The 21257-nt window shown below is 33.7% G+C and overlaps 1 protein-coding gene across 1 annotated transcript in view; it reads left to right on the top strand.

Moving 5' to 3' along the window:
• The first annotated feature begins 10889 nt into the window (after positions 1–10889).
• The window catches only part of LOC111510377 (uncharacterized), a 38371-nt gene continuing 28003 nt past the window's right edge, over positions 10890–21257 (top strand). The window contains exon 1 of the mRNA XM_074177138.1: positions 10890–10980. Within this exon, the coding sequence (XP_074033239.1) occupies positions 10952–10980 (29 nt within the window). The 5' untranslated portion in view covers positions 10890–10951. The remainder of the gene's footprint in view (positions 10981–21257) is intronic.

Below are 21257 nucleotides of genomic sequence, written 5' to 3'. Positions count from 1 at the left end.
GTAAGTTTTTTGATCCCAAGAAACATTAAATGTTTATAGTGGCTATAATGTAACAATAATAATGATAATAATAATATTTATTCATCTTCAGAAACCCATATATCAATAACAATAACACAATAACATCACTACATAGTATAAAACAAAGTTGCTTTCCGCTGTTTGCCCCTAAGTATGCTTATATCTTTTAAACCATGCAACAGATTTTTATACGGGTTTTTTAAATAGATAGACTGATTCAAGAGGAAGCGTTATATGTATATTACATGCATTAGATAGTAGACAGTGTGATAAAGTTTTAAAACAAATATTTTACATTTCAACTGGTTTACCAAATTTGTGATATTTTCAAGGGTCTTAGCAATTCTACATACAGAAACATTGCAGGTTCATTTGACTCATCATAGCTATACCTTGACCTAATTATGTAAACTGCAACATTTTTAGTACGTTAAACTGTTTGCACTTTGCACTTCAAATATATAAACAATAAGATACTAAGTGATGATCAATCAATTTGTGTCAATTTCGTCTGGCGACATGATTAGTGTGCATGTACTTTTCGATGTAAGATGTCAACTTTGTCAAAAATTAAGTGGAACTCGTGGTAATGACTGGTTTCAATTAAACTACTTGAGGCAACCAACATTGATAATTTTAAAGGTTTCTAATGTGATGTCGTAATCTTACATTGCAAACGCTGGCTGAACCCTACGAGATAGCTCAAGAAATGTACTACAGTATTATACACCCTAAAAAGTCTACATCTCTTCAATATTCTCGAGAAATAATGGCTTATTTACGAAGCGATTTTAAGCAATACAGCATTAATCCTTTTCCAATTAAGTACCTTAAATACATTGTGCGTTTAATATAGATCAATATGGCCCTTTACAGCATGTAATTTAAATGAATATTTTCGAAGATGTTACTTATTAAAAATGGAGACATAATGGTTGCGGCGGTACCGGCCGGTGGCGCGTGCCTATAAATAGCGCGTCGAAGGCCGCCCTTTGCCCTATAGCATTTTATGATTAGCAGCGATCTCACTCGTTTATATGTATATTTAGTATCAACATTGCACTCATGCGGCGGGGCGGGTTGCTGGTGCACAATAAAATACGACTCGATAAGCTATTAAAGAGCACATGATGGTTTAAGATTTTCACTTCAAGCACTTAATTGTAGTGAATCTTCATCCCATTTAATTATTTCGAGAAATTCAATAACGTAGATAAGCTTTATAGACGAAATGTGTTTTAGACTGCTTTCGAATTCATCGCATGGTAACTCTCGAAAATGAAGTGACAGTAAATTATATAACCTAATATAATACCTGAATTTTCAGTTCTCTTCAGTCTATTTGATTCCTGTACAAGATCTGTATTGTGATAAAGCATGCATTTCATTAGTTCAGACTTCCATTGTCTAATATGATATGAATTGATTTGAAATCCCAGAAAGAATCTAATAATATTTAAAAGATTAGCTAAAAAATAACAGTTATATTAAGAAAAAAAACTGAAATTACAATGAAATAAAATACGAGCAACAATCAAAAATTGAAATATTACAAGAAATGAAAATTGAAAGATTCCAAGCCAAGTTCTTTCACGACGTTCCGAAACCTTTTATGATTATCTGAAACATATCTACTACAAAAATATATTGTATGATGAGCAGAAACAGGTGTGACATCTCAAACGAACACTATAATTGTAATGAAAATGGAAATGAAGTAGTTTATATACACAAAAAAATTAATAGCGCAATAAATGTTCGAATTATTTGTTTCGTAATGTCCTTCCATTTCGAGACAAATAATGGGCCAATAATATGGACTGCAAGATCACCAGATCTTACTATTTTGGACTATTTTCTATGGGGAACATTGAAAAATAGGATTTTCGCTGGCAGAGAGATAGAAAATGTGGAAGACTCAGAATTGAGGATTTTGAACGATTTCGCAACAAATAAGTATAATGAGGACAATAAATAATATGAAAAACCGAGTTCAAAAATGTCTCGAAATGAAAGGACTCCAATTATTTATTGTTCCAATAATTTTTTTGTTAATATCAATTACTTCATTTCAATTTTCATTACAATTATAGTATTCGTTTCGGATGTTATTATTGCTATCATTTCTTTTTCTGCTTATTGAAACACATATAATATATTTTTGAACACTCTATTTCAGGGATCAAAATAGTATTTTTGAATAAAAATGTGTCAACGGGATGAGCATTTTCATCGACAGAAAGGTGAATACCTACAAAATTGAAATATCAATTATAAAATGATCCATGTCAAAACAAATTGTTTTTTCCACCTTCATTCTCAGCAGACATCTTATCAGAATCGTTTTGTTCTTAAGTACTATCACTATCCTACTCCGAATTATAATCTACCTCCGTGAATGCTAAATCAGCAGAACCTAATGAAAAATCGGATTTGGTTCTTACTATATCTTATTAGTCAATGGGCTATGCTTGAAGACTGGCAGTAAACAAATCTAAAGCAAATGGAACTTCAAACGTTCAAGCCAGTCTCTATATACCTACACAGTAGGTTTAATGGACTGACGCCTATCAGAAAACAACTACTCCCCTGGCTAATACCACGAAGGGCGTTGGATTATATCAGATAGGCGTCGACAGGTCGACTCTTTCAGTTGTATTGCCAATTGCATATGCAGGACATTTTCTGTGAAGATTCCTGCACTGACGCCTGTCTGATATAATCCAACGCCCTTCGTGGTATTAGCCAGGGGAGTAGTTGTTTTCTGATAGGCGTCAGTCCATTAAACCTACTGTGTAGGTATATAGAGACTGGCTTGAACGTTTGAAGTTCCATTTGCTTTAGATTTGTTTACTGCCAGTCTTCAAGCATAGCCCATTGACTAATAAGAAAGTTTTTATTCCTTATTTAGAGGAATCGGGCAAATTACGGATGTGCAGTTGGTTAGTACCTCGTCCACTAGATGGAGTGACATTTTTGATGTTCGCTCCAACTTCGGAAGAGGAATGAAATACTCTGAAAGAATTCCGATTTTCAATTGTGGAATATCATTGACTTTAGGTCGATGATGGTCACTATCTTGCACTGATGAGTGGCTAATAAGCCCGAAACCGGTCTGCAAATGTGCCCGTTCCATAATTGAAGGTCGACTCTTTCAGTTGTATTGCCAATTGCATATGCAGGACATTTTCTGTGAAGATTCCTGCACTGACGCCTGTCTGATATAATCCAACGCCCTTCGTGGTATTAGCCAGGGGAGTAGTTGTTTTCTGATAGGCGTCAGTCCATTAAACCTACTGTGTAGGTATATAGAGACTGGCTTGAACGTTTGAAGTTCCATTTGCTTTAGATTTCTTACTATATCGGTTGATGTAGATGGAACATCAAGAAATGTTGACTCCGTACTGACCGTACTCTCCGTAATGTCAGGTTTATTTGGCACCGATTACTCTACACAACTTTGAGTTTGAATTAATCTTTCTTTGTTTCTCTGTAAATGTATACATTTCCATAATGAATACGATTTCGGATCTTCAACTGAAAATTAAAAACTTACGAATTGAATGTTTTACAAAAATTTATTTTGTTTGAGAATGTGATGTAGCAGCATATTTTAACTTCTTCTTTTCGCGTGACTTTCGATAATCCGCTGTGGACAATTTTATTTTCTTTTCCATAATCAATAACATCGGCAAACTGTTTATTCGTCAAAGTAACAATAACAAACCAGACTGCTACTACTATATCAATTTCCAATCTCTTAGAAAATGATCACAGATCACATTTGAATTAGACAGGGAGCGATAAGGAATTCACAACTGATCGAGGACGAAGTATTGAAAGCAAAAGTAATACCAAAATTTTGCTGTTTTTCGCAATATCTACAGATGCCAACTTATTAGGTGGAACCAGCGTCGAGAAAGGTATTGCATTTCTGGTGATTAGGAAAAGTAATTGTTTTGGATTTATTCTAAGTTAGAGGTTCCAATTTAACCTTTCAATATCTCAAAAGGAATTTTGATGATTCAGATTAAGCACCTCAAAAATACAGTGTTCGAATATAAACGCAAAGTTATGAACTTTCATTGACATTATTCGATTGAAGTAGATTATTACAAAAGTTAAATTTGTACAATTTCACATCCATAATTAAATATCATTCTTAAGTCTTTTTTCAGTAGTACTGCATAACGTTTTCATAAATATCTTATACGAAAATAAAAACCGCTTTTCTAGGTGGGAGATACTCACTCGATCTAAACATAAAACGATGAGACCCTCACCTACCACATAAAAAATAAATTAAAAAGTCACTCCCAGATTCATTGGTTCGAAATACAATGGGGTGGAGCGGTGCTTAGACCCTTTGCTGGGGGCCTTTTCTGTTCTATTTAGAACCCACTTGTGGTCCTGCCGAGCAGCAAAGGTATTAGAGAAAGAAGGACCGAAAATACTTGTAAAGTCGAGTAGCGTCACACACTGAATCGCTGTTCTTTGTGTAACAGTGGCGGGGAAAGCGTTTAATAGGATAAGAAAGAGATCATAGGTATTATTATTTCAATACAAAATTGTCATAAATACATAGATTAACTTAAGTAGGCTAACCACAAACATTGGATATGTATTAGTGGGAAAATTCTAATGAACGGAAGAAAAAAATACAATTGTATTCCCGAAATATTCACTTCCGAATAAGAACAGTGAATTATATAAAAATTCGTAATGCCATAAGGGTTCTCAAATCGAGTTGATACAGCTTCTTTCTAGTCCACTTCAATTTCTTAGTACCAAGAAGTGAAGGTCGACACAATCTGAAATTCTATTGCCAAGCATATCACGCACAAATGTTATGATATATTCAATTTTTCATTCCTCTTTTGCAATTCTACGTATACGAATATTTTATATATACTTTGTTTTAGCATTTACTTTTATACATTTCTATATACCATTATTTTTAATATTTATTTCACAAATACTCGGCAATAATAGCATTTTCTGTAACTGGGTACTCCTGTTGGAAACAAATCGCTTTTTTTCACTAATCTAGCATATTTATGGCAGCAATTTTATTCTTTCGCGGTATTTCAGATGATTGGATTTGTTTAAAAAAATCTATTTTGAAATCTGTTTTCCGTTAACCGTCTATCTCTCTCTTAAAAACGACCATCCTCAGAAGTCCAAACTTGTGCGAATTAAAGTGGAAATAACGGTGCTAATACTTACCGCGAAGAAAGTTTTTTACAGTTATTACCTTTTGGGTAATGACGGGGTATACTCACCCCAAAGTACGTCTCTACGGCATCCGGATGCTCTAGGATGTTTGCGTCTACGAGTTGCACATACTTTCCATAATCTACGAATCATTCTATTTTCAGATGGGCCATTGAAGATTTGTCTATTCCGAATTCCAAACACATAGCACGCGTGTACTCTTTCACCACTTCTAAGCATTGATGGAGATTCTTTTCTTCAGAGGCATGAAGTTTGAGATCATCCATATAGAATAAATCAGTACTGTTTCAATTCTATAACGAATGTTTGGAGTAGATATAGGAATATGTTACTGTTTCGAAAGCACTTTTTTTTCGTGTAATTCAATCTTCACGTAAAAATAGTTGTTTCAGTAGGGCTTTCTCTTCCAGTTTACATCTAAAAGTAACTTCTATGCAAGATCTACACACTTTTGCAACGAGTTTATTTAAAGATAAGACCTCGTTAGTCCTTAGCTCGCATAAGTTTCGACTTTTGTGAGTTGTCGTTCATAGGGGGCGACAGCTGGGAAAAACAGATTTTTAAACTCAGTTTGATCTTCCATACCTATTGTCGTAAGATGGAGAAGTAAAAATATTTTTCCCAAATTATTATAATTGTTATTGGGGTAAGTGATCATAGGGTCTGAGAATTATGTGCTCTAAGAAAGTGCAGTGAGCTAAGACTGACAGTCTTCTGCATTTGTCCGCTAAAATTTCTGCCTTTGTGCGGCATAATATTGAGATTCGAGATTAGAAAAGGCATCATTCCACCAAGGAACCCAATTATTATAACAACCATTTCAGCAGAGTGGTCTGGATACGGTCTGTGGAATTCGAAAAGAATATCTCGATATTTCATTCGTTTTCTCTCATCTTTTCGGACGATATTCGTCTTACCCGGAGCTGAAAAATCTACGATGAATTTTTATAATAATTATGGTTGTTGTTGTTGATGTTGTTGTTGTTACATATTGTATTATTAAGATTGTGAAAGACATTATATTGTTTTTTCTCAGGTGTATGACCTCGAAATCAGGAAAACTGTGCTTCAGAAATGTAGTGCAGCCCATCATTAACAAGTTATTTACAGAGTTAGATGGGACATTCCATATAAAACCGTCAGAAAATCCAGCGAACAAAGAAATAGTTTCATAATCGAATGGGTAAATAGCACTTTCATCTTTCACTAGATCTTAACAAAAGTTTCAATAAGAAAATATTCCACGCTTAATATTTTGTAGGGTGACGGAATAGCTAATCATAAGTAATTAATGGAGTATCATTTGCTTTTTTTTCTATTACACTTGAATTCGTTTTCAATCTTTTTTTTCACGTTTTATATTAGCTTCACCTGTATGTATGTATGTTTGTCTTCTTTCCCGTTTGAATGCTCGGGATCTGTATTTGACAGAATTATCGACATTATTGCTTCATCTATTCGACGGCAGATGGCGCTGTACGTAACCTCCTGGATATAATTCGAACTCACTTTACATGTATTTCTTCATTTGAAAACAGTATTTTTTTATTACTACGCACGCCTGCTGCCTTCCTTGGGCTTGGTAGCTGATTTTCAGGCTCCCTCTCCGGAATCGGTAAATATCAATTCAATGGTAATTTTTCTAAGCAATATACTGCTGATTGATTGATCCCAAAGTTTAGATAAAATAAATATTGTTTAAAAAGACTAAAAAATACGCTTTTATAGCACACGAAAATAAAAAATAAATATACTTTGAAAAACTAAAAAACACGCTTTCAAAGATCATCGAACTAAAAAGTTAAAAATATTTTTTAAATAAGCTTAAAACAATAACGAACAAAAAATACGAGTATTATTGTGAAAAAATTTATTAACTTTGATTTTTTATGTTACCTTGGTTCGGTCTTGTTGATGTTTTTTATTGAACTCGCATTTACTGTAGCGATAAAAGATCTATCGGTAACCAGTCTGTGTTGAAAAATCTGTTAAAATCTGTGTTTCCATTATTCAGCTGTCGCCCCCCTACGAACAACAACTCTCAAAAGTCGGAACTTGTGTGAGCTAAGGACTAACGAGGCCTTACCTTTTAACGTGTGATTTGTAACACACAATGATAATAAATAAAAATAAGGCGTTCAAATAGTTTATACTTCGTAGGGGAGTTTATAAACATCGAATTTAATCAGGTTTTGTTTGATTTCATAGAACAATCAGAAGTGTATGATACTATTTCGATTTGTGAAGAAAAGCGTACTTATACAGACCTATATAAACACGCCTACTTCGTTCAGTATCGAATGCAAATGATATTGAATCTTCAGTTAACCCAAATCCAAAAGATTTTTTCACAAAAATTCATTGTTCATAACTTTAGGAGACAGGTTTGTCGATGAGCATGACATCAAAGTTAACCCGCGAAGTGTAGGTTTGGGGTCCTTTCGTAGGTAGCTCCCAAAATTGGTAACTTATAGCATTATATCTGTTTAACGAAATAATGTATGTTAATCTCACTTGCGAAAAATAAATGTGCATATAACATTTATGAGCAGTTTTAACTTGATAACTGAGTTATATCTACATAATGAAAATATATTGTCTTGATGTTTGTCGAGTCCTCTATTCTAATAGCTGCGTAGATTTTTTTGAAGTAATATAAAAAATGATTTTTCATCAGTTTCTATTTCGCAAATGAAATAATGAATCGTTTAAAATCTGGTGAACCTGTCTGAGACAACTACCTCAACTTAGAAAATATGCATTTCCAAATGATAGATGCAAAAATTATGAAATAAACAACAAACGTTAAAAAATACACAATTATATTTTTGATTTTATGTGCAAGGAAAGTACCTTAATTTTTCTGTTCCTTTTATATTTTATCAGAGATCATTTATATCACGAAAAAAATCTCAATCTGAACTTAGAATCCATTTGCAATACTTTTCTTGAAATTATACAAAAGTAAAATTTATATTAAACGGTTTCATTAAAAAAGGTAATGATGTAGATAATGTACTAAATACTTAAAAATAATTCGGAAGGTCCTAGGTAGCAGTCGTCACACTACTCATCTCAGCAATCTACGGTATTGAACAGATAAAAAATAATAAAATCGTTGGGCATAGCGTAATTTGTGTAAATATGTATATACTACGCCCAACGATTCTATTATTTTTTCATCTGAGCAATACCGTATATTGCTGAGAAGAGTGGTGTGGTGACTGCTACCTAGGACCTTCCGAATTATTTTTTTAGTACATTATCTACATCATTCTTATTTTTTTCGATATATTTTTTTACTTATTTCATTCTTAGTTTTTAGTTTCTACTTTTCATCCATCCTAATGCCACAGTTCTTGGCACGTTTTAATATTTTACCTTAACTTGGTTGGTGTACCGCTAACGACGTATCATTTTCAGCCACAATAACGCAACACAGTCCTCGTCACGATAAAAAATCTTGACTTTTATAGGAGATCTATGTTTGTATCCCAATTCTGAGTTGACAAAGTTCTTTGTATAGATTATATTGGATTTGAATATTTTTCATAGTTTTTCTACTATAGTACTAGTCAAGCCCTGTCATTTGATACCCATATTGAGGTAGTTGTGAAATAATATGTAATACGCCATTTTGGATTCACGATGATGCAGAATTTATTAAATTATATTGTCAGCAATACTGAATGTGTATACCAAATAGCAGATCAATCTGTGAACAGAAGGGGGTCAAACTTCAATTAACGTAACCCAATCAAACAAACAGGGCAAGCTAAATAAAACCGTTCAATAATGAAAATTGAAGGCTAGGCCACCAACAACAGATTTTTACATCGATAAAACGCTTATTTTTAATAGCGATAAAACTGACGTTTTGCGCTACTGTGTGGACCTAGTTATACATAATTCTCATAATTCAAATCACTCTCAATATCTAATGAAATTTATTCAATGGATTCAAATATTCAAAAATCAATTGTTACTAAATACTATTACTTTGCATGAATGCTTCTGAAGATATTCACAGGATTAATTTGATATTATGATCATGTCGGTCGGTCGGTAGCCAAGCGGTTCGGCGTGGGTGCTTTGTTCACTCACTCGAATTGACTGCCGTGTTGGTCGGTGGTTCAAGCCCTAGTCTGAACGATCGATCTTCACTTGCTATCGTCCAACCCGTGTTAGGAATCACACGTTAAAAGGCAAGACCTCGTTAATTCTTAGCTCGCACAAGTTTCAACTTCTGAGGGTTGTCGTTCGTAGGGGTGCGACAGCTGGTTAACGGAAAAACAGATTTTAAACAGATTTAAACAGATTATGATCATGAGAGTCACTAGACTTTAATTCTGTTGAGACAACTTGAATGAATGTGTAAATGAAATGAAACTCACCAAAACAATAAACACATACAAGAGACCGAAATGAGAAGCGAATTGCCAAACTTTACTGTTTCATGTAACCTCAACAAGCCTTCAATTCAAATCTCACATTGAATACTTGAAACCAAAGGTTCCAAACAGTGTATCACAACAACAGTGCAACATTCATTAACAACTTTCAAAAGTATATAAATTGTGATCAATAGCTTCAAGATTATCGGTTATTTCACTATATATGAGCAAAAAAGATAGTATTTTCACTATACATGAAGTTAAGAAACTTCAAGAAAAATACGAATTAAGTCATTTGAATTTTCTGCTCCTATATTCGAGCATGGTGACTTTAATAACTGTACTTTGAAACACATGTTCTTAAAATGAGAATATTTCAGGCAATAATCCTCACGAATACCACTCGACAGATGAATGCCCATTTTTTCAAAACTCAAACTATGTTATTTTTTATCAATACCAATCGAGTAATCAGCAATAGATAAAATCACTCGTCCTACGGGCTCGTGGTTTTATGGTATTGACAAATAAAGGTTTCATTGAAATATGGAAATATATCGATGACATTTTGAGGTCTTGTGGTATTAATTTTTATAATTTCTGAATCATTTTATAATTGAAAGAAAAAAATTAAGACTATCGAGGAGACACATACATATAAAAGAATAAATATTTCGAAATGGAATTCTCGAAATATTGATCTCTCCCAACGTACCTACTAAGTTTAATTTTACATAAAAGTCTGTTGGATATAATTCAATATTCAGCGCAATATCAGCAGAAGTAGGTAGTTGTTTTCCGGCATGGATTTACCAGAACCTACTGTGTAGTTACTTCGGAGGAGATAGATGATAGATGAATGTTTCAAAATTTTATTGAAATTTTTATTCTTTTATGTACTTGAAAAAAACTATGATTAATCTTTTTTTGGGTGCTCAGTTACTAGATGATCCATTCCTGTAAAATCCTACATACGAAAAACACATTGAAAGTAAGTAACCCAGACATACAGATAGATACAAATTTTAAAATCCCACCACCTTAGTCTTTCTCCGCCACTGAATCATCTTCTTTTCTTTGTATGGGGTCCCTTTTAATCGGTGCACAATGAGCCATATAAATTAAACAGGTTTTTTTGTTAGTTTTTGATGAGGGTTATCCAGATGGACGACTATGTAACATGTGCTTTTTTATAATTTGAAATAAAAAAAGATTAACACCACAGTGGTCGAATGGCTCAGGGGACATCACAAAACACTTTTATGAAATACGAAATTAGTATGATGTGTTGTTCAGTTTGAATGAGTCGTTGGCCAGATCCATGTTATTGGTGAATATTTATTTTTTTTTCTTATTCATTTGTGTATTCCGTAATGTATATTGAGTTTGGAAGTGAAGTTTTGTCTAATTGCTAATTTCTTATTTGGTGGAGGTGATAAATAATTGTTTGAAAAATGTTTTCAAGTTTGAGCATCAGCAACCACAACATAACTTTTTATTACTTAATTATTGGAAATTTAAAATGATAATAATCTTTATTTTTTTCAAAGAAAATAATAATAATTATGAATACACTGACCCGTTACTTGATGAAAATCAATAAAACTATCCATGATAATAATTATTGAATTTTCACCAGAAATTTTATCTAAGGCGCGTTTCGTTACACAGTAGCTTCATCAGTTGAACTGGCATATCAAACTATTCTAAAATAGCTTTTATATAACGTAGGTAATCACATAATTAGATAAATGATCAATTCTGGCAAAACAGGTATAGTACCTATTCGAAAAAACAATTACAATACAGTATTACTTCTAGGAGAACAAGTGATTTATAAATATGTTAATTATTAACATTTTATGAAAACAAGTTTCACAATGTTGAGTGAATAACTTCTTGTTGGTCGTTCAAAAGAAAATTTCAATATTTACTTTCCCAAAATTCCAGCATTTACTGTGTGTAATATCTTATAAAAATCACACGTTAAAAGGTAAGACCTCGTTAGTCCTTAGCTCGCACAAGTTTCTCAGCTTCTGAGAGTTGTCGTTCATATGGTGGCGATAGCTGATTAACGGAAAAACAGATTTTAAACAGAACAGATAGTCAATGGTGAAATCGTGATTGTTCTCTAATAGGTGTCAAGTATAGGTGGAACGTGTTAGGAATCACACGTTAAAAGGTAAGACCTCGTTAATTCTTAGCTCGTACAAGTTTCGACTTTTGAGGGTTGTCGTTCGTAGGTGTGCAACAGCTGGTTAACGGAAAAACAGATTTTAAACAAACAGAATTTTTTAATTGGTGTTTTTTAGTTCAAAACTCATTTTATGTTCAGAAAATATTGTTTTTAAATTGCTTGAAGTCCTGTCTATATAAACTTTTGAGCATGATCCACGTGTTAGTTTGTAGACCCCTGTATCGTTATCTTTTTGTTCTTTATACGTTTACGCAAGGAGTAATCAGATAACTCCTGAAGAAAACCAATTCCACCTATACTTGCCACCTTTTAGAGAACATCCACGATTGAACTACGACATATTACACACAGAAAATAAAGTACAAAAATTAAACCTTCTGGAATCTCTGGAAATCAGTAAAGGCAAATAGTCAAATTTATTTATTTATTTATTTTTTTAACGGTAAAGCCAATTTACAAAAACATATTTAACAAAGTGTGAAGAACTACAATGTATTTTTGAATGCTCATGTCTAATGAATAATAAAGGGGGGCAGTATGCCCCCCCTTGTAGACGTAGGTAGATGTTCCATCTACATCAACCGATATAGTAAAAACAAAATCTGATTTTTCATTAAGTTCCGCTGATTTAAAATTTACGGAGGTAGATTATAATTCGGATTAGGATAGTGATAGTACTTAAGAACAAAACGATTCTGATAAGATGTCTGCTGAGAATGAAGGTGGAAAAAATATTTTGTTTTTACATGGATCATTTTATAATTGATATTTCAATTTTGTAGGTATACACCTTTCTGTCGAAGAAAATGCTCATCCCGTTGACCCATTTTTATTCAAAAATACTATTTTGATCCCTGAAATGGAGTGTCAACTAATTTGGAACCTTTGGTGTAGTAGTGAAAATTACTGTATTTTTTTTACAACACCAAACCGTTATTTTAATACCTCGACACAATTAATCTTCCTCTTGAAGATGATCACTTGGTGATCGAAACACGTCAAGAGGAAGATTAATTTTCCTCTTGAAGATGATCACTTGGTGATCGAAACACGTATTGAGGTGTTAAAATAACGGTTTGCTGTTGGGAAAAAACTCCAGTAATATTTAATTATAAAAGAACCTTGCCAACCTGGGTTTTTAGATGACTTCCAAGACTTTCCAGTTTTCAATTACAGAAAATTCTACGTTTTTTGATACAAATTTTTCTTAATGGGAAATACAGATTGACTTAAAATACCTATGGATTTTTACTGAATCTTGGCGCCTAGTTATGGTGTGCCCCCCCCGCCCTTAATTTTTAGAATCGCCACTGAAAGTATGAAATACAAAATATTATTGAATCCATATGTCTAGTGACTACATTACTAAAAGATGTAACAAATCTAATACTTACAAAGAAAATGTTAAGGTAATAATTGATATGGAAAAAAATTATATAAGAAATGTAAGGATTTCTTGTATGTTTTTGTTTGATATGAAAAGTTATTAGTTGAAGTTATTCTGAGAAACTCAAGTTCATAGAAATTCTCCTATCTTCCAATGATTTCATTTTTAACTTGGTTGAGAGTTGACTGTACTCATATTCATTTCGTTGAATACCAAAGTGAAAAGCACAATTCCTCAAGAATTTTTTTTGAACATTCTCAATCAAATCGATATTTACATCGTATATGGGTCCCATATAACCGAACAATATTCAAGAAGGATCTTACGAAAGCAAATATAAAATATTTTTTGTTTCAATTAAAATATCAGTAGAAATTCTTAACACAAAACCTAGCATTTGGGACTTTTTGCCACAATTTCTGATACTTGAAGAATAAATTTAATTTCGTTATCAAATTCAACTCCCAGATCGCGAATAAATGATTTTCTCTTTTAAGAGCTATATTATTCAATTTATATTCATAGAATACTGAACTTCTAATTTTAGCTAAAGTAATGATTTGACACTTATCGAAGTTTACCTCTAACAAACTATTTCTACACCACATGGAAAAAACTTCGAGATCTTTTTTAACTAATTAAACGACCAACAATAAGTTATTCTCTAACCGTTGTTAAACTTGTTTTCATAAAATATCAATAATTATATTATTTACGAATTACTTGTTTCTTTGAAAGCAATATTCTATTGTAATCGTTTTTTTAAACCTATCTGTTTTACCAGACTTATCAATTATTTGGTTTTGTACTGTGTTACAAAATCTCGATCACCTTATATAAAATTTCAAGCAAATCTTGTATGGTGGATAATAGATCTAGGTATTCAGTGTCACTATTTTTCGGGTTACAAGGACGTCGATTTTTGAAATGTATTCCTGACGTTTCGCTGACGCGTGTGACTAGCTTCTTCAGAGGTTTATACATCCTGAGTTTATCACCGATGACTGGATATTAAAGTTGCGTAAAACGTATTTATGTTTATTCGGGTCGTTTGGTGTGCTAATACTTGTACCTGGATTAGGTAAATTGCGTAAAGCGTGTTTATGTTGACATAGGTAGTTTGGTGTCCTAGTACCTGAACCTGAATTAGGTAAATTGTCAATAATATTCGTAGACCTTTTTATACCTGTTGTTGAGCTGTTTGTTATTCTTGAACTCCTGAATGGAATATATAGAATGTATAGAATGGAATTCTATTCAACCACGGAATACTGTGGTTTCCTTCACTGATCCAGATACAGGATTAGGTACAAGATTAGGTAGCTCACGAAACGACCTGAATCTACATAAATACGACCGTCCCAAATCTTTCGTGCTCTCGAGGCTGAACTCTTTGAGAACTGTTCCCGTTGCTCATGCGCATTCATGTGGAAATTTGTTTGGGCTATTTTCTAGGATTTTTTTCATTTATTTGGTTTAAATAATTGATGATTGACGTTAGATAACTTTTGAACTGACTACAAGGATACGCTACATAACAAAATGGACATAATCAACAGTATTTTCTCGTCTTTATTTCTTCATATATACGATAGCTGACACAGTGGTCTCCTCAAAATGCGTTCTGGTTCAACCAAGTGTCCGAGACTATTTCGGACTATTTGAGATTTTTTGTTTGTACGCATCATGTCTTACGCAGTTTCCAAACAGTTTCGCATGTTACAACCAGAACAAACCTAATGAAACGGCAATCGTTGGAGAACCAGGGAAACAGCGACTTGAGATGGTACGCGGCTATCATAGATGGAACAAGATTTGAGAAATATCCTATTTGAAGCAATCCAGCTCTTGACCTGCTCAAGAGAAACGCAGCCTACAGTCTTGTAGCTATCGACATTTTTCTGTAATTGTTGAGAACAGGAAACCTATTATGTGATAACATGATCAATAGAACATCAAATTCATTGTTTGTGAAATGAAAATTGAAGTTGGCTACTCTGAATGAAAAGTGCCTTGTTTGTCGTTTTTATTTCGTTATAATTCCTGGTAATTACTGAACTTCGCTTGGATTATTCGAAATCAAACGACTAAAAATATTTCTGTCGTTTGAATAACATCAAAAGCTTATTCGTTACATTTATTTGACGCATATCAATATTTGCTTTACAATCAACAGTTTTTGTATGACCTTGACGAAATACATTGTTGAGATTTGTAGGTCACGTTCTTCAAAACCAGTTGTACACAGTCCTACGTGACTTGCTTCTTTGGAAAAATTCAATAAAACTAGATTCCGTTTTTTTTTGAATTTGACAAGAGTATATTCCATAAACTAAACTCCTCTGGAGTGTTTTGCAGATGGCTAGCAAGAACTGTAAGATATTCCCAAAAATTGATAAAAATGTTATTATAATTATCGAATGTATAATTATTAATTCTAGGAAATATGTTGTTCTGATAAACTTATATATAAACTCTGTTCTCCAGCACTAATTGCGGTACTTCCCTTTATTATGAACGCCATAAGCTGGACATTAAATTTATCAATGCATTTGTGTTTATAACATTATCATGAATCAAAACCAGTTTTAGTCTGTTCCATATAACCCCAACGATCTCAGTCGTTGCGCAATTGGTAATTCAACTCGCTGGAGGTCTTATTCGGAAACAGATAAAATAATATAATTTTCAACGAATTTACCATTTTCTGTTCATAACATAAACAAATAATGGACTTTCAACCGTAATTGTATTATGTTTATTGTGCCTTCGGCTCGGTGAACGATTATTATTTTTTCGACGTTGGAATTTTGAGGATGCTATTCGAATTTCACGTTGAATAAAATATTCTTCAACTGAATTTATATGACTATCATACAAATAAATAATGCAGTAAATAATTCAAAAATCGACTACATGCAGCCTATATAAATTTCTTATATGTTACTGCCACAAATTTTCATTGCACTCAAGATGCATAGAAACCCTGGTGTTTTTAACGATTTGTTTTTGATTTGTCAACAAACACTTTCGATGTGAGAAATGACATTGATTATTGTGCAAGAATCAAAATTTGTCGGGCGTATCTTGTTCAGATCTTTTATTTTTGGACCTTGATGTGATATCGTCGAACTCTTTTTAGAGTATGTTTTACGTGGAGTTTCTTTCAATGGAGGGAAGACTTCCATGAGCAATTAGATGGCGTGGCGATGGGAATATACTCAGCCCAGTGGTAGCCAACTTCTTCATGGAACGTTTTGAAGATAAGGCAATCGATGCCTTTGACTTAAAAACAAAACCGACCTTGTGACTACGTTACGTGGCTGACACCTTCATCTGTAAACATGAAAGGGACGCTCTAAACCTTTTCCTAAACTACTTGAACACTCAACACCCCAGCATCCAGTTCACCATGGATAGCATTCCTAGATGTACCATCGAACGATGTGGACTAACCCACAAACTGTACCAAAAACCCACGCACGCGGATAGGTATAGTTCAAGTTAATGATATAGTGCAACCTACCTTCCAAATAACAGGGTTATATTTGAAAATACTTCTGAATACTAATTACTACATATGTAAACAATCGATCGCTTCAAAAACACTTTTCTGCTAGTATTTTTTGGTAATATTAAATACTCCATCTTTAATTAGATCTATTGCCTTCTTATCAAATTCTGGAAAATTATTTTTACGCCTGGTGATTTCCCCAAATCAACTCGATGGGATTGAAAACACAAAATAGAGGGGGAAGTCTCATTATTGTGTGTCCATACTTTTCAGCAATTCTCTTAAGGGCATAGACTTTTTCATATGTGTTTGTCTGTAAAACTTCAAGCAGTTGGTTTTCGGTACAGTAATCTTCAAAATACAAATTGATATCCATTAAAAAACTTTATATTTCATCTTTCCTCGAACTTTTTATTCGGTACTTTGATGAGCTGTCACGAATGATAGGAAGCGTTGTCAAGAACTGTTACACTATTCGCTTCCAAATTTGGGATCAATGTGTTTTCAAACCATTCCTCAAAAATATTAGCTTCCATGTTCTCATGATAGTCATTATTGCCGTCCTCAGGTTTTTTCCACATAATTTCAAATAATTCAGAACCCATCCTTTACTTTCTTCGCAATGCACAATGGTTAGTCGCGATCCTTTGTTTGCAGGCATGTTAGGCGTACACATTCTTGAACTATCAGTCCACCCTTTCGTAGCTATGTCGTGAGTGTCATACCAAGTTTCGTCCAAATAGAAAATTTGCCGTTGTTCTTGTCTATATTTAGTTATTTGTTCTAAGTATTTGTTTCGCGATTCCACTATTCTTCTGCTTTCCATAACTGCTTGCCGTTTGTTTATTATTTTAAATCTAAATCCTAGTTTCTTTATCCAATTCTGAAGAGTTTTGTCACAGCAGCTCACGTTTAGGCCGGAAGTATTGAATTTCTTCCTTATGATTTCAGTTGTAGGAATCTCATTGCTTTTGTAACAGTCGTATAGTGTTTTTTCAATGATTTTATTAGATGAACATTCAAAGGTTTTGGTAATCCCGTATCACATCGCGCCTTGCGTTCATAATGTTTGTTTTTGACTATTTTACTTACAGTTGAGAAAGGAATTTCGGTTAAATCTGATGTTGCTTGTAATAGTTTGTTTCCCTCGAAACCAAACTTGAGATGTAGATTCTTATATACGTTGAAACATAATCTCTTTGTTTCAATATTCAAATGCATCCAAATCTTATTCACTGGTATCTTTTTCCCATTGTTCATCACCATCGCTATTGGAATCACTATACACAGGAAAAAGTCTGCGGTGTTATCAAACTCGTTATTACTATTAGTACTCGTCCAAGGACGCCACATTTGAAACAGATAACAAAAATTTTAAGTAATTATAACTGCACCAATTTCGAATTTCAACACTCAAATCGTGATCAGTTCCTGAACTAAACATTGGCAATACGACGGCTCGCATTCCATTCGTCACCGTAACATGACTTCAAATTTAATTTTATGACTCTTCGGCCAATCATAACACTCGGTTAGTAAAAATCATCCAATACGAACAGCCAATTCTCCAGTCCACGTGGACTAGTTGGCAGCGGCTTTATTCCTCTGTATTGGTTTTTTGATCTTCAACTTTAAGTATGCACAATACCAGTTACTTCGACTATACCTACGCACACTATCCTAGTCAAAAGACTTGATTCATTTCTACTCTAACTGAACGGGCTTGATGCACATATGAACCAGAGCATCTAGAGGAAGAACTGGAACAAGGTGACTTGAGATCCATTCGATCTCAAGTTACCTTGAGATCGAATGGATACAGTGTACCCTATCAACAAGGCCCTGAAACTGAAGAATTCCAGGGTTCAAAACGGGAAGGAAGCTCAGATGGTTGCACGTGCGTATCTATTGTATACTAATAGGTATTATAAATGTGAAAGTTTGTGAGGATAGCTAAATGTATGTATGTATAGGCTCTTTCACGCCTAAACGACTGAACGGATTTACATAAACACAGCTTATATCTGTCTGTTTAAAATACGTTTTTCCATTAATCAGCTGTCGCCCCCATACGAACGACAACTCTCAGAAGTCACAGAATCATCCCAGCTCCAACCAGATAAATTCTCTGGTCGAGGCGGGAATCGAACCCATGACCTTCCGATCATGAGTCGGGCGCACTACTACCGCAGCCAATTCCACAACTATATACATCAGAATAACATATATGCTACAATTTACAAAGGGTTTGTATAATTTTGGTTATAATTTTGGTAAGTATCAAGTAAGTCGGAAAAATTCTTGCTCCCTGAGAGCTATCTTGGAGTGCACTGCCTATACCGTCCGCGATAACATATATCTACCTCTTATGTGGTAGCCACTATATGCAAAATACTGAACCATATATACAATTGAATTGGATATTTTTTTTAACGCACATTTTAGAATATCTGTCAAATTCTTATAAAAATTGATACAATTGTCGTTTTAATAATTTAATATAAATAAACTTTGTCTTTTACACCAAGTAATTTGGACAAATTGTTTAAAAGTTATCACGATAAAATTAACTTGACGCAACGCAGTAAGCCATTACGCGTCGCTTCTACGGTAACACGACGGGGGACGATGCGCGAGGGTAGAGGTGTGCTCTAAGCAATGAAGTGCCATCGTCGAGAACGCAACCCGAATGCGCGTCAGGGCAGACGTCGTTGACGGTTGTGTTAGTTTTGCCAATTTCTTTATAGGTAACATAATTCGACTTGTGATATACTGTTTGGAACCTTTGGTGTAGTAATGAATATTACTGGAGTTTTTTCCCAACAGCAAATAGTTATTTTTACACCTCGACACGTGTTTCGATCACCAAGTGATCATCTTCAAGAGGAAGATAAAACTAATAACTACTCAAAACTAAAGCTACTTATACTAATCAGGTACATCATACAGGTAGGTAATCAGTAATACCACCCATACAAGTGTACCACCCTAAATTAATTTTACAATTGGCCTTTCTATTATTTATATTTGGTGATGGTGATGATTTGGTGTTGGGAAAAAACTCCAGTAATATTCATTAACATAATTCGATATTACTTAGTGCAGTTGGCATATTTTTTAAATACTGTATTTTTAAAGTAAAGATGTAAATTTGTTTAAAATGGCCTGTCACGAAATGTGGCAAAACAAATTCTACGCGGACAACAACTAGTCTACCATATATCCCTAGGGTCACAGACATAATTGGAAAACTCTTGGGTCGGTCAATAACCTTCTTAGGGTATTTCACCTTCCACAATCTGAAAAATATGAAAATTGTAATGAAGACTTTATATACGTGTAGAAAGGGCAAACTTCTTAGATTACCCAGATATCAAAAAAAACTAAGAAATTATACAATACTTATGTTAACGTTTCGGAGGTTAAAATCTGTTTTTCCTTTGCTGATTCTCTTGATGTTTCAACTTATTCGACAGATGTCAAAGGAGGTCGATGAAAACTGATTTTCCTCCTCAAAAAATGTTTTTCGTTCAATAACATTGATATATTTCGCATTTCAAAAGTTCTTTGACATCTGTCAAGGAAGTTCGAAAATGAAGTGAACCAGCGAGGAAAAAACTGATTACTGATAAACAGAAAACTTTTCTTTGTGAAAAGTACTTTGTATTTACACAGTAACTTATCGAGGTGAACTAAAAAGTTCTCCATTACAATTTTTATGCTATTTATCGGAATCCACTAACTGATGGCGGTGATTCTCGAAAAGATTCATGTCATTTTTTTATAGCTAATCAGGTATCACGATAAAAATACACCACCCCACAGGTAGAATATCTTATATCGGGAGACCGTAGTAGCGCAAAAGTGTCGGGATTTTCATTAATAGCTCACCTGCTGCTCCATGAGGTAGTTGTTATATAATATGTGGAAGCCAGGACCGGGTTTAGAATGTTTTGTAGTTTGTCTTGATCTCTACTCCAACCTCTGAGAAGAAACCGTGTACCAACGCGTCTAGATTTCTTCTTCCTACGACATACTTTTTCTGAGTAAAGGGTATGATCAAGATTTGGGTTGAAAGATATTTTTGCAGAGGTGTCCATGTTTATTAATATTTTTCTGGGTTGTCAACCTTCCACAATCTGAAAAATAAGTAAAGCTAAATAAATGGACAATCTGTGAAAAATAAATAGAACATTTTTATTTGTGAAAAATACTTTGTATTTACACAGTGACTTATCAGTGTGAAGTAAAAAGTTCTTCTCCATTACAATTTTATGTTATTTATCGGAATCCACTAACTGTTAACGGTGATTCTCGAAAATTCATGTTATTTTTTATAGCTAATCAGGTATCACGTCAAAAATACACCACCCCACAGGTAGAATATCTTATATCGGGAGACCCTAGTAGCGCAAAAGTGTCGGGATTTTCATTAATAGCTCACCTGCTGCTCCATGAGGTAGTTGTTATATAATATGTGGAAGCCAGGACCGGGTTTAGAATGTTTTG

This window comes from Leptinotarsa decemlineata, unplaced genomic scaffold, assembly GCF_025532065.1.
Source record: "Leptinotarsa decemlineata unplaced genomic scaffold, Ldec_3_MD MMD2_tig00002159_RagTag_RagTag, whole genome shotgun sequence".
Classification (NCBI taxonomy): Eukaryota; Metazoa; Arthropoda; class Insecta; order Coleoptera; family Chrysomelidae; genus Leptinotarsa; species Leptinotarsa decemlineata.
The sequence above is the reverse complement of the archived record's forward strand: the minus strand, read 5'-3'. Positions and strand labels throughout refer to the sequence as shown.